This window comes from Gallinula chloropus (genome assembly GCF_964237585.1).
Source record: "Gallinula chloropus genome assembly, chromosome: 19".
NCBI lineage: Eukaryota > Metazoa > Chordata > Aves > Gruiformes > Rallidae > Gallinula > Gallinula chloropus.
Window position 1 is genome coordinate 3640079 of NC_140104.1, and position 15053 is coordinate 3655131.

The window sequence follows — 15053 nt, forward strand, 5'->3', positions numbered from 1 at the left end:
ATTAGCTGCTGCGTTTTGGCCTTTAAAAAAAAAAAAAAGGCAACTAATGTGCTGTCCAGGGACTTGTCAGTTTAATTTTCTTAATGAAAACATATTTCTCAACCCCTTGGCACAGGCTCATTTAGTAAATATCTCTTTGCAATATGATAGAAACATGGGTTGTGCATTTCTGGTGGGAAGGCATGACAAACGGAAGACCTGGGTCCAAGAAAATGCAGTCATAGAGTTTTGATTTAAAAAAAAAAAAAAAAAAAACCTAAAATAGCAAGAGAGAGCATCTCATCTCATGGCCTGGCCCTTGTTAAATGTCCTATTTGAAAGAAGGGAGCAGAAAACCACGGTGGAGGCACCAGGCTGCACCAAGCCTGCCTAGGAGCGGGACCGTGCCTACAGTGGGTCTATACAGCTTCCCGTCAGCCCTGGGAAGGGGCCAAAAACCTGCCTGCTTCCCCAAATTTACTCCAGGTCAATGGAGCTACTCACAGCCATGGGCTCTACACTCAGTAGTAGCTTTGCATAACTGGCCCCTCTGCCAAATCTCCGCAGGCAGGAGCTCTTGGGCGGATGGGCGTCTCCGCAGAGGATGCTTCGTTTCGGCCAGCTTTCCCTGACAATAGTTTGCTTCATCATCTATTGCTCAGGGACCAGCAGCAGCAGCAGAAGAATAACCCAGCACTGCAATAAAAAACTTGCCAACATCTTGCCAAGCTCTGGGAAAGCTCAGCCTGGCTTTGGTGGGAGGTCCAAAGCAAGATCCAAGCAGACCCTGCATTTTATCCACCCTCCTTCCCACCGCCATGGATGACTGAGAGCTTCACTGCATGGAAACTGGCTACAAACATTGTGAATTTGGGGCTTTTGGGGGAGTGTGTCCAAGCAGGTGGCATCAGACCCTCAATGATACCTCCTGCATCTGACAGCAGCTGCAGCCCTGCTGTGGGCTGTGCAAACAGGGAAGCTCAATGAGATTCCAGCAGCACAGGATAAAACAACTATTAGGTGCAGTTCAAGCCACCAGTAACCTGGAGATTACAAACAGCAATTACTGACTTAAGTCTTCTCTTGTTCAGACACAACACTTGGTCAAACACGGTGTGCAGGGGCTGCAGAGAATGCTGAATGTGCAAAAGCTGCTGCCATCCCTGGGGTGGGGAGTCCAGGATTGGAGCAATTCCTTCCCCTTTACACTGGTTGGTTTGAGAGCTGCACAAGGTGCGATGGGTGCTCCCAACCAACGCAGGGGCTGCTTGGTGAGCGGGAGACACAGAGCTGCCATCAGCCCCACATCCCCTGCCCACCCCAGCCACAGCCCATGGTGTGCCTGTACAACAGCCAGAGATGCACACATGGGTGCCACGCCAGAAGCCAAGCATTAGCCCCGACAGTCTCTTCTGAAAAACAGTCAGCAGACCCCAATTTTGGCCATGTTCAAAACCTACTTCTCCCTCCTCCCCTCCAGCTCAAGTCAGTGAAGAAGGCACCATCCAGACTCCTCAGCTCCATACTGATGGTCCCTCAAAACTTTCTGCTGGGTTTAGCTGATCTGACAGGCAGAAAGGAGATGGGAGAAAGGCTGTGGTGCCTCACTCCTGTGCCAGCACAACATCTGATATGGCATTAAAATGCCACAGTCTAGTACCTGGTCACTGGAGGCTGAGATGCAGGGTGATGCCCCAGGGAGGGCAGAAGGGCTGAGCCTGACTCTGGAGACCGTGGGCAGCAGGAGCAGAGCAAGCGTCACCGGGGCTTGGCACCGCGCTGCCGCAGTCCCAGCTAAACCCTTTCCTGCAGCTCTGTGCAGATGAAATGTAGCAAAAACAGTAAAAGCCAGGAAAATAAACAAGCAGCGCAATTCTATAGCCCTCCCAAGCTTCAAAGATGATGTGTGAGTGAATTATTTGTTCTGATAATGCAGCAGTCACTGCTTAGCTGAGTTTATCCTAGGCACATTTTATCTCTACATGATATTCACAAATTGTTTTAAAATGAACTGTTAGAATAAGCATCTCTTGTTTATTTATTTATTCTATTACTATCCAATCCCCTTAACTATGGGGCAGTTACTGACACCGAGCCAAAGCTTCTATTATGTTCAAACAAAGTTTAATTAATGTGTAATTGGCTGGTTGGATTTGGAAGCGAGCGATAAGGGGAAAGCTTTGGTTTCGTTTGGAGCAGCAGTTCCCAGCCTTTCAGGCTCCCCAAGCTTGGCCACTTCATGGGCATCTTGTGCTTTAATCCTGCTACGAGAAGGTCTGGTGGGTCCTGAGACATGGGTGACTACAAGTTTCCCAGGGCCAAAAAAGACTTACTTTTTAGGTAAGGGACAGCAACCCAGCACAGCCAGAACAGCCACCAGCATCAGAGCTGATCAAAGAGCTCAAAGCACTCATCTGAGCACAAACACCCCCATGCCACGCAGCACTCCAGGGACACCGGCTCATGCCGTGGTACTGCTGGGTGATGAGGTGGCCTCTGCAAACCCCTGAGCCCTCACCACCCCCCTGCTCACAAGGATTTGATCTGACCTTCCTTGATTAGATGCAGTCCTCATTTCTGATGGTCCTACTGATGCATTAGCTGGGAAGGGGTTTCTGTGAGCAGCACGCAGTAAGGAAGCCATGGGAACTCAACTGGTATTTCCAGAGAGAAAAACACATAGAACAAAAGCCACCTGAGTTCTGCTGGAGCAACCCAACTCATGTCCTCACCAAGAGCTCTCAGTGCTCTCTGAAGCCCACGGGAATGCATGGACTGGTGTTCACTGCATGTTCCTGTGGCATGGATGGAGCTTGAGATGTTACCAAGTGCTTCTTTCTGTCCTTTCAGAGGGTAAAAATGTACACCAGGCCTTCAGCAGCTCAGCAGCTTTAGTCCTGTTTTCAAGAGGAGTTTTGATAAGATGAAGATTTCCAAAGACACTGATTTTGCAAGCCTTGGATTAGGGGTGGTCAAGTAAAATGACATCTGGAATTTCAGAAGCTCCTGTACTGTGCTGTCTGGCAAGGAGATGCTTATGGCGTATCAGGTTGTGAAAGGATCATTAAAGCAAGAAACCACTCACCACGTTAGCTAACAAGCCCTATCATGATCAAAAGACCACCTCCTCAGAAGCTGCTGGGCATGCAGAAATGCCTACAGTGATGGGCTTCCAAGCACCCAGGCGGATGACATGCCTACATTCCTGATAATGACTCACGTAGCCCCAAATTCTTCCTAGGAATTGACCGTGGCTGCTCAGTGATGCTTCTCCTCATCGTCATTGTGAGGGTGGAAAGGAATGGTACGCAGAGGCTTCAAGAGCCACGTTTCCATTCAGATGACCTTTCTTCTTTTTTGTAGTTTCCCTTCTTTTGACAAGTATTTCTTCCACTGACTTAACGCATCTTTAAAAATAATATTCTCCGGAGCAGATTAAAACAAATTTGGGGATGTCAGCTGTTTCTTTTAGCCTTTTAAATGGCATTTCCTTTTTGATAGATTCTTGCTTTCAGAAAATACTTTAAAGAGATCAAAGAGTTTTTCAACAGGGTCCCATTTTCCCAGTGTATCCTAACCCTCAGTCCCTTATTTCTCTTATCACCCACGCCACTCCGCTATGACGCTCTGTATACAAAGTAAGAGCAGTTAACTTTGAAGTGCTGGATTAGCCCATGCCAGATCCTTGCCACAGAATAACAAACAATACAGGTTCAACAGGAGTTCTCATCAGTAGTTCATTTTTCAGCTCCAAATTCACTGTCACTAACACAAGCAACATTGAACTCTCAGTCTATGGACAGATAGGAGAGATTTATCTGGTGGCAGGACCATGACCTAGTGATGAGAAGGTCAGACAGTTAAGGGATTTTTATATTTTGGAATGGTGAGGTTGTTGGGTTTTTTTTCTGGCCAGCGCATCTAATTTTTAAATAAAACATTGTTTCTCACATACTTGAGAACTTGGTTAGCTGGATGGCTGCTTTCGTGGTCTAGAAACATTTCCTCTCTTTGCCCCATGGTAACATGAAACACAGGCAGGCTTCTTGCCCAGGGGATGTTTCTCCAGTGCCTTTCATTTTGCCATCACTGAAGTTGAGGAGAGAAGGTCCCAACATGTTGGAGGGTGGGAGAGGTGGGTGCCAGCAGCCTCCAGCAGCACAGCACCAATGTGCCTCAGAGAGAAGCTCTGTGGGAGTGTGGCAAATGACCCGGTGCCGCAGCATTTCAGGGCAGGTTTGCTGCCTTGCCAGCCTGGTGCCCTTCATGGTGCAGCTTCTCCAGACCCATTGGCTCAATAGGGGCTTTCAGAGGATCCTGGTGCCAGGCCATGTGCCAGCTCATCGGTGCAGATCATCTCCTACTAGATGATCCACAGGCCCTGTGCCCATGAGCCTTCAACACAAAGGCAGAGCCTGAGCAATGGTGGGGATCTTCCCCGGATGACTTGGGCTTGACCAAACCCTTCCCTGCAACCCTGGCTGGGGCTCCAGTCTAAGGACAAGTGCAGAACGCTTTGGGAACACCCTTAACATCCCGTGTCTTTAACAAACTAAAAGCAAGGATTGCTGTTTGAAGACAAGCACACTGAAAACCAAAATCCCATCCCTGCCCTACTCGGCGTGCACGAGCTCTGTCATCCTTGCCAAAGCTGTCGACATCTTTAGCAGCACGGCCAAGAGCCATTGGAGTTTGCTCCTGCTCCTTTCTCTGAAAGCAGGAGTTTGCCTGAACAGGGTAATTCCAGGACCCCAAATTTAGGACTAAGCAGATCAAACATTCCTTAAATATCTATTTTATTTCCAAGTTTTAAATTGATGGCTCACATTCCATCGCTGATCTCGGATATTAAGGTTTGCTTTTGGATCAAAAACCTTTAGCAGAGATTCTTGTAACTGCCTCAAAAGATTCTGGACAAATATTTCCCTTTAATTGTAATGAGAACTGGGCATCCATATGCCCTACAGAGCCATGGAAAATTTAACTTTTAAAGGATTATTCACAGAGGAAAGCTGCACCAGCTTAGCCAAAGCATTTATACTTCTTCAGACCTTGATGTCCTAAAAACTAGTTTTATTTTGGTTTACTAAAGTTGATTAGGAACAGATTTTTTTAAACTGAAATAAGCCACTTTTAAAATGAAATTTGAACATCTAAAGGGGGCTTGAGTCTTTTCCACACATGCAAGCTGCTTTATAGATTTTTTTTTCCTGTGCAATATTTTCCTACATATGCTTCTCAAAACCTGCTACCATAACAACCAAAGCTATCTTTGTACCTGTGCACATCCTGCCACTCCAGCCAAAACTCAATGTCAGCATCCCAAGCCTCCTGCTCACATCACTGGGGTGGTTGTGCTACCATAGAGGAATTACACAGTACTTTCTCTGCACTAACTGTTCACAAAACTATGACCAGACATCCTGTGAACTGGTATTTTTTAACTGATTAGCCATAAGCTGCATCAAATTGTTTGTCCCTGGCAACATCTGGATAGAAACCGCACTGCTGCAGAGACTGGCACCCTGGAAAAAAACTGGGAACAGCTAGAGTTAAATAAAAACTAGCTAAAAAAAATATAAAATCCAGAGCCTGGGAGACTGCAAAGATTAACTTTCTGCAGAAATAAGATCTGGAAGATGAGATTTCACAAAGAATTTTAAAAGACAAAGTGGGGTTTGGCACAAGGTTAAAAAAAAAAGCCCTACAATTGTTCAGTTAAATAATAGCATGTAAGAGCAAGAAGATGAAATTGGAAAGCGAGCTTTAGCCCAGAGTCTCTCGTTTGCTTTGTGCTTTACCCACCCCCTCATCCAACTCCATCACTACGGACAGCCTGACCTGAGGCAGGGAAGGTGTGCGCCTGGCTGGGGCTACCCAGAGCCCGACTGGCACATCCAGAGCGATGCGGGCTGTGAGAAGGAAGCAACTCAGATACACAACTGCATCTCCATCCTCCAACACATCCTATCCCTTTTATTACCTTCGAAATGGATTTTACTAAATCGAATTTATTAAATTAATAGGATCTCACCGCCTGGAAAATGTTGGGCTTTGGGTTTGTTTCGGGTTATATGTGTGTGTATATATATATATATATATATATATTTAATAAGTGTGAGGCTTTTTTTTATTATTATTATAACCTTATTTACAAGCACAGGCATACAGAGCCCGATGGGGATGCTGGGCTCATCCACCCGTGCCGGGAAAGAGACCCAGCCGGGAGCGGCTGCTGGGGCTCCGCGGTGAGAGGCTTCTCAGAGCAGCCAGCCCGGGATCCCATCGGCAAAGGGCGGCGGGTGCCGAGCCACGCTGCCGTCCGAACAAAAACCTGCTCTGTGCAACCCCACTCGCGATGGTGAGAGCTGAAAGAAGCCACGCGTGGGCGGGTTTCTCCCCCTCCGGGTTTTAGGCAGCCCCTGGGTACCCGCAGCTCCAGGCAGCGGCAAAGAGAGGGCGATTTTTGCGCTACGCACAACTCAGCCTTTAAAACCCTCAGCACCAGAAAATCCTCTGGAGTAGAAATTCCTAATTAGAACAAACCTCAAGTAGGAGGAACAAGCAAAGATTCTGATTTATGGAGCCCAGCGTCCCATCCTCAGGGCGCTGCGACGGGCAGGGTTTTATGTTTGAAGGAGGCAAAGCGGTTTTATGCAAAGTTCAGGGAACTTTGCTAACATAAACTTTTTATCTTTTGATGATCCTTTTAATATAAAATAATCTCTCTTTTTTTTTCTTTTTTCCCTCCCACAATGAAGCAGTCGAACATTAAAAAGATAGCGAGCGCATTTTAAAGATGTTTCCACTTTATAAATCAAGCTTTCTTGGCAACAACATGATTTCTATTTCAATGCTGAGCTTGCTGTGTTCTCCTAATGTCTCCTACAGATCAGCCCTAAGAGGGAGTAATAATCCCCCAAAGTAATTCTCAGCCCTAAATTCTCGATAATTTATAGTTGACTCGTTCTGTGGAGCTCTACAAAGAACGAAACAAATGACTCCCCCTCTCTCCCCCCCTCCAAAGTTATCAATATTTGCCTTGTTTATACAAAAAGGCTATTTTACACCATTGCCATGGAATTAACGCTTCCGCTGAGCTTTACATTTCCTCTCCATTGAGTGAACTTGTCATTAAAGTCACTTTTTTTTCTTGTTTGAAATTTAAAAATCAGGCTTCAATTTCTTTTTCGTTTGTGCCCCTTGAGGTCAGACAGACCGACATTTAAGTGATTTCAACTAACTGCATTCAAGGGCATCTCCGTGCCTGCTGGGAGGGGGATTAGAGTCCTAATTAGTGCCTGCAATTAGCCGTTTTCCCTCCTCCCCCCAATGCTAAATGCAAGTGCATACAAATCTCCATTAACCATCATTTTTTTTTAATTGGGTGAAGAGGAGGTTTATTATTTCTACTCCTTATTTAAATAGCTCGGGTAAAATAAAATCTGCACCAAGTAGTAATTTCCATTTCGCCCTTTGCATCACGGTTAATAAGGGCACGAGCCCAGCACGGACACGCGTGGCTCAGCCTGGTACCCGGCAGGAACGAAAAGACTTAAGCGATCGCGGGATTTAAGTTGCTCGGGGGGATTTTCTGCCGTCCTCAAGCTAATTATTTCACGCGTTTTTACTTTCGCTGCTGCTGAACAACCCAACCCGGGGACAGGGTGGGAACAGAACCGGGTCCCATCCCCGGCAGCGGCGGCTCCGCGCAGCCCCGGCAGCATCGCCTCTGGCCGGCAGCGCGCAGGGCGGCGGTCCCGCGGAACGGGCTCCGGTCCCGCGGAACGGGCTCCGGGGCTGGGCAGTGGCTGGACTCGCTGCTAACACCGAGAAAAAAAGTTGCCCTTTATTCTGACGCCATTTGCAGCCGGGCACAGAGGGAAGAAATGACGTGGTTTGTTTCACACTATCCCTCAGCATTTCTGGTATATTTTTATATTTTAATTAAAAACTATTTATAAAAAAATACTAAAATGCTTTACTGTGCTGCACTGTTTTTTTTCACAGAGAATTTCGCTTAGATAACTTAAAAAACCAAAGTTTGTGCATTTTGGGGTCAATCTCCAACCCCCATCTCCTCAGTCCCAACCACATGCTCCTGAGAGGTGACTACGTGTGCACTGCCAGCTCCACCGGACAAAGAATGCGGGACTGAGCCCTATACATATGGATTTGTTTAAACAATCCACGTTAAGACTTACAAAGAGATAACATGCACATTTGGGATGCTTAGGGTCTAGAATTTGGTAAAGATATTACACATCCCCGCACAGACACACTCAGATACTATAAATTAAGGGTGAAATATTTGAGGTCTTGATCCCCTAGTCTTAGCTGACTTAGGTAGCAGACCTATCAAAATGAATCCGGCTCTTCACATCAGTAGATGCTACAGAACAAGCCCTAAGATTTTATACACCAAAATGTAGTGTGATAAGGACGGAGTTACCTGCACAATCACATCATAAATAGGCCAAATAGCAAACAAATTGAAGATCCCCGAGACATACAACCCCTCTCCAGGGGGACTAATGGGAATATCTTAGTTATTAGACTAAAGCTTCCCCACACTGGCCAGCTGCTGCACAGAGCAGCACTGCCGGGGATGGGAAAAGTAGAGGGAAACTGCTCATCAATCCCCAAATCCAAAGGGTTTGGGTGTGGATCTCACAGTGTGAGTAGAAAACAGAAGACACCTCCGCCCTGAGCCCCCCAGCTGCCCTGCACGAAGGATGGGGGACCACAGAGAGAAAAGACTACATAGATAATGATTGCGGGGGTTTTGCGCCTGCTTCCCCCCCATTATTTGAGTGGCCTCATCCACAGCTCCTCATGCTGTAAAATCAGCAATCGCATGGCAGAACCACACAGCTGGATTAGAATTACATAGATTTTAATACCTAAAACCTGGCAATTTTTCTTTCCCAGCAGCAGGGATATGAGCCCGCTGCCGCAGGAGCCCAGGATAGGTATTTCAGTGCCCATAATGGGAGCTGACTGGTTTTGTTGGGAACAGTCTGACTGCCGGGCTGGTGACGGCCCGGGGTTTAATTCTGCTGTTTAATTTTCTGACATGAATTCTGCCATCTCCCACCAAAGCAGCACGGGTGGGAAGGGAGCCCTGAGCAGACCCAGGGATGGGGTCCCTGGGGAAGCCAAGCCTCTGAGAGCTGCTGGGTTCCCCCCAACCCAGGCTTGGGTGTGCACACTGAGGGGGGCTCCGATTTAGTAAAAATCATTGTTTCCAAGGGAAGGCAGAATTTTTTTCCACACCTAACAGGAGAAAAAATTGCACCTGCCTCTCTGTTCTGAGATTAAAAGCGTAGCCTAAGCCTTTTCATTGCTAAAACTTTGGTGCAATGTATGCTAGCCACAGGTATTAGTGCACTCTGTCGAAAAGGGGAGTGGGGTTTGCTTTGGAGTAAACAAAAAATAAAAGTGGAGTCAAAATCATGACAACATCTTAAAAAAAAAAAAGTAAACTATAAAATGAAGAATTACCGAAAAGAATTGGGACTAAACGTAGCAAATGACTCTGCAATTCTTTCTGGCATCCACAGTCTTGCTGCCACACTCAAACACAGGCACAGCTTACACCGAAAAAATTATCTTACCCAAATCTACAATCACAATAATAAATGTAAAAAAAAAGTTCCACTGATTGCAGCAGCTCTACAAAACCCGGTCTCAGCAAACAGGGACGTTTCATACGGATCAGAAGCAATACACATTCATGGGGAATTTTCACTAACCTGCCTGCCTTGGTTATTATCATTTCGGTCCCAGCTTCATGAAATTTCTTCCATAGCTCCTTCTCATGGAGATAGACTTTGATATTTTCTATTGTCTGGAAAAATAAAGATAATAAGAATAGCAAGAAATGACTGAGAAAACCTAGGAGAGGGGTTGGGAAGGGCCTCGGGAAGGGCAGGGTGGCTGCGCACCCCGCACCAGCCGAGGCGCCGGGCGAAGCCACACCAGCATGGGTCCTGCCTGTGCGGGAGGAGGATGGAGTCCCAAAAAATTCCACTGCCCTTTGCCAAAAATAAGAGAAACAAACTGAGGCCGGTTTTAATTGCAGACTTTCACATCCAAGCGGGACACTGCGGCCAAAGGGAGGGTTTTTTTCCTTCTTTTTTTTTTTTTTTTTTCTCCTTTTTCCCATAGGAGTTTCCGTGCCCCGATGGGGCAGACGGACTCCGCTGTCTCCTCAGGTCTCCCAAAAAAACAGGAGCAGGAACATCCACGGGGGAGAGCAGAGGAGAGACATGGGGCTCCGCTGAGCAACTTGCGCATCCAGGGCCGCGGTTGCTGAGCGGACCCGGTCCTTTCCGCGGGATGCCGGAGGCAACGCGGAGGAGCCGGCCGAGCACGGGGGGAGAACGTAGAGAAGCCGAGAAGTGCCGAGAGACGGCGGACGGACCCGGCGTTTTAATTAACGGGGAAAAAACCCCAACGAAACGCGCCCTGCGGACGGATCCTGCTGGGAAGGGGTGGCAGCGGCTCTGCCACCCGACGAGCCCCGATGGTGGGAGCGGGGAGGCCTGCTTGCACCGGGTAAAAATTAAAAAGAAAACAAGAAAAAAAGAAAAAAAAAGAAAGAAAAAGGAAAGGAAAATGGGATTTCCTTGCAATTCTGACCCCCTCCCACTCCCTCCCCAGATTGTGAGCGAGGGAGATGCAAAGATGCGGGAGGCCTGGCTCCGGCCGGGCTGGGGGGGATAGCAAGGGGCAAAGCTGTCGGGCAGGACGCGGGACCGGGCGGTGCGTACCTGCTCGGGGTCGGGGAGCTGCGGGCTGCTGAGCGGCGTGCTGCTCCCCCCGGCTACGCCGAGGACGGGGGAGCCGGCAGAGGAGTCCGCATGGCCGGGCGCGGGGGCTGTTGGAAACCCTTCCTCGGTTTCAGACAGGCTTTTCTCCTGGAGCATTTCCTTGGGGGGGGGGGAAAGAGAGGCGCACCGTTAACTCACAGCACCGGGGGCCACGTCCAACCCCTGCCCCCCTCCCCAGGTCCCGACACGGCCACCTGCGGGGTCAGGTCCTCCAGGCCCGGCCCGCGGTTCTTGCTCAGGCGACGGCACTCGGCGAGACTGGGACGTGACACCCCCGGCCCCGGGGGAAAGCCGCTGTGCCCGGGAGAACCGGGCCGGGCCCGCCTGCCCCCGTGGGGGAGCCGCCCACGCGTGGCTGCGCTCCCGCTTGAGGCCCGGGCAGCTCATCTCAGATGTGACCGCATCCCCCCCACCCTAGCCCCGACCTTTTCTCCTCTACCCTTCGTTTTTTTCCTCCCGCGCGGGGCCGGTACCCGCCGGTTGCTCTGCCCCGTCCCGTCGGGGCTGCGAAAGCTTTAGGCACTTCGCAACGGCGCTCGGGACCGCGGCGATGCGCTGCGGCGGAGCCGGGCAGCATAAACAGGCAGAGTGCAGGGCTCCGAGATAAAAGGGCCCCTCTTAAACTTGGACGGAGACTGGGAAAAGCCAATAAAGATAAGGTCTGACAGCTCCGCCGGGGCTGCCGCACATCAACCCCGACTTTTACAGCGCGGAGGGACGCAGCCGCCCGCCCCGCTCGACGGACGGACAGACAGACAGGCAACGCCGGCTCGGAGGGGGAGAGACTCCGAGGAGGCTGCGGGGTCCCAGTCCCGGGAACCGAAACCGGCGCTCGCGGCGGCAGCCGGATTCGCAGCCCCCGACGGAGCGCTCTTCTCCCCGGCCTGCAGTCCCGGTTCCTGCCCGGGCTCTCCCTGCCCCGCGCCGCCAAGGATGAGCCGCCGTCCGGGACGGGGGAGGTGGAGGGGACAGCGGGGCTGAGACCCCCAGCTCCAGCCACAGCAGAGCTCCAGCCAGGAGACAGACAGGCAGCCCGGCTCCGTGCGAGCGGGCACATACACGACCGTGCACAGCCACACCGTGCGTGCCGCGGCTCCCGGGGCAGGGAGCGCCCAGCAGCTCCCGGCCGAAGCGGCTCGCATGGTGCTCCGAAAGCACCACCGGTTCCCCCGCCCGGCTCGGGGGACGGGGCGGCCTCAGCCCGGCCAAGGCGCGGAGTGTCCCGGCCGCCAACCCTCACCGCGGGGCCGGGTGACCCGGGGGAGCACAGGTGGGAGGCGGCGGCAACAACCTCCGAAGGCCCGGCTCGGAGCCCCGGTGCTCCATCCCGGGGACGGAGCAGGGTCTCAAGCCGGGTGAGCAGCGGGACAGGCTGGCGGCGGCCGCTCCGGCACAGGCCGGGAGCTCGGAGGGCTGCAGGGAGCCCCGCACCCATGGACCCCTGCTCCCTCCCTTCCTTCCCTCCTCACCCCGGGAACTCACACGGCCGGCCGGGGGGCAGGAGGCGCAGCGGGGGGCTCCGGGCTTCGCCTGGGGGCGGCTGCGGCATGAAGGGCATCCGCGGGGCAGCGCGGCGGCTGCGCGGGGCGCTCAGGCCGGGCGCGGCTCCGCGGCCCCCGATGGCAGCGGCGTGCGGGGCATCCCCCGCTGCGCGGATTCACTTTCCCTTGATCTTGGCGGAAAATGTTCCATAAAGATCCAGTTTGGGGCCTTTCGACTCCCTCCCTCTTTGTCTCCCCCCTCCCTTTTCCCTTCCCCTCCTGTTGCTGACGTTGCCGCTGTCAATCACGTCCCCACAGACCGGCTTTGGCCCGCTCCGCCCGGCCCGGCCCGTTCGCCCCGGCCCTGCGCCCGCCCGACGGCCCGCACCGGGGGGCACCGGCCGGGGGCAGCGTCCGCCCGGCCCTCACTTACCGGGCTCGGTCGCGGCCTTCCCAGGCCTGCCCTGCCTTCCTCGGCGCTACTCTGGGCCTGGCTGCGAGCGGGGCCGCTCACTGCTCGGGGGAGAGCCCGGTGATGGGAAACAGCCCCAGTTCCGCTACCCCCTCGCAGCCCCGATGGTCCTGGCGCTCCCCGCTGCCCGCCAAGGAGCAGGGTCGGGCCCGGGGCTGAAGCGAGGGCAGGAGGGCCGCGACGGGCACAGGCCGCGCTTGGAAGGGCGCTTGGCTCGGCGGGCCGGGCGGTACGAGGCAGCGGGACTCCGTGGCAGGAACCGGGCCCGCCGGGGAGAGGCAGTGGGAAAGGGCCTGGCCCGGACCGAGGTCACGCTTCGGGAGGTGTCCCTAGCACCCGCGGCCTCCCCGGGCCTGCTACACTGGCAGCCAAACCGCCTGCGTCCCGCTGGCCTGGGGTCTGTCTTCGGGTGCGGGTCTCCCTGAGCACTTGTGGAGGGGGACAGGGCTCGCCGTCCGCCCCTGGTCGCGACTGAGAGCCCCGAGCCTTGCCCCAAGGCTGGCAAAAGCGGGGCGGCTGTAAACAAAGCGGTGGTAAGACCGGGGTGCCGGGGCCAGCGCCACCGGAGCCGCCCCGAGGTAAACGGGGCAGGAGGAGAAGCGCCACCGGAGCCGCCCTGAGGTAAACGGGGCAGGAGCAGAAGCGCTCCCGGCCCTGCACACCCCCGGGCAGGAACCCCTCACACCCTTGGGCTACGGTTGCCGCTTCTTCGGGGCTCCTACAGCCAGGCCAAACCCCCAAAGCAGCGTGAATCTGTCGGGACAGGCACCGAGCGCTTTCGCGACTAAACGGGCCGCTTCAGCTCTGTTGTCGCAATTACAGAGGCACACACCCCACTACCCCCCCGCAGGGCTGCTCTCGGTGCTGCCCGCCATGTGCTGAGCGGGGCCTCGCAGCTACCGGCGGCACAAACTACCCCCTGTAGCTATGCCTATCGCGACAGCCCCGCTGCTGTGCACCGCCCTATATCGCGACAGCCCCGCCTGGCTCTACTCTGCATCGTGCTCCCCTCGTCCCTGCGCAACCGCTCCAACGGGCTGCGCCCCGCTCCGCGCCCGCGGGAAGGGCAGCGGGCGGGAGCCGCTTACCCGAGCCGGCCGGTCCCGGTCGGACGCCGAGGTGCCGCTCGCCTCCCGCAGCCCCGGGCTCACAGGGACACCGCCATGAGCCGGCGGGGCTTCACGGGGCAGGATTTTTATCGGAGTTTTCTTGAAAGTGAATTTAAACCCAAACTCACTCCCACCGTCACGTGGTGCCGAAATTGGGAACAGGAGCAGAATAAAAAGTAAACTGGGGTCAACCTCTTAATGAACCTTTTCCCCACTCCTAACAAAACAAAACAAAAAGAAAAGGGGGGGAAAAAAAGAGAGAGGGGAAAAAAAAAAGGCCCTGGGCTGGCCGGTTACGCGAGTGAGGGAGCGGCGAGCAATTCCCGCAGGAACCGACGGGCTGCGGCTGGGACCGGGGCTGGCGGCAGGTGAGACCGGGCCGGCGACGGGCCTCGACGTGCGCCTGCGAGTCTGGGGAGAAGGGGAAGCAGCGCCCGTCCTGCTCCCGCACAGACGGAGTGGGGACTGAGGACGGCCTGGGGGTGAGCAGCAGTCCCGGTGGGGCCTCGGTGGGATTGGACCTGGGGGGGGGCCCTGGAACGTCGCTCCCCGCCGCTGACCTGCTGCGCTCGGAGCTGCGAGCGTCCGCGGCGGTTTCCGCGGGTCGTAGCGGCCCTCTGAACCACGGGCTAGCCCCGTACCCAAACCCCACCGGCGCGGGAGGGGAGAGCCCACTCGGCCCGCTCCGTCCCGCCGCCCGTTCCCACCGGCGGACCTGGTTCTCCCCGAGGGCCGGACTCCACGGCAAGGTGAAATTTTGTATTTACTCTGCGGACGGTGCCGGTCTCTCTGCTTTGTTTGGGGAGTCTCCCTTCACGCCTTCCTCCCGCGGCCAGGGACAGCGAGAATGACGGGCACTGTCTGCGCTTCCCTGCGTTAAAAGCAGTCCTGCTCCGAACAAAAACAGGGTGAAAGGGGTGATCCCCAAGAGGGAAGGATTTAATTAAAGCAAAGGCAAAACATCCTCCTCCTCCTCCCGCCAGCACCCGGCCCTCCCCGTCCTCATGAACGGGGATGCTGGAGCGCCGGTGTCGGGCCCTTTCCCCGCCGTGTGCTCCCGGCCGAGGCTGTCCGCGCTCGGCGGCACCGGGCCGGTTCTGCCGTACCGTAAGCCCGAGTAAGTCGCGGCACCTGCCCGCAGAGCACCGCAGCCACCGCCCGCACCGAGGGAGCGGAG

At 53.9% G+C, this 15053-nt stretch overlaps 1 protein-coding gene across 1 annotated transcript in view; it reads right to left on the reverse strand.

The window, feature by feature from the left end:
• TBX4 (T-box transcription factor 4) overlaps positions 1-10971 on the reverse strand; it is a gene marked incomplete at its 3' end in the record, with an annotated part of 33930 nt that extends 22959 nt beyond the window's left edge. Inside the window, exons 1-2 of the mRNA XM_084273014.1 lie at positions 10755-10971; positions 9735-9829 (exon numbers count right to left, since the gene is read on the reverse strand). Coding sequence (XP_084129140.1) covers positions 9735-9829; positions 10755-10910 — 251 coding nt within the window. The 5' untranslated portion in view covers positions 10911-10971. The remainder of the gene's footprint in view (positions 1-9734; positions 9830-10754) is intronic.
• Positions 10972-15053: the final 4082 nt, after the last annotated feature.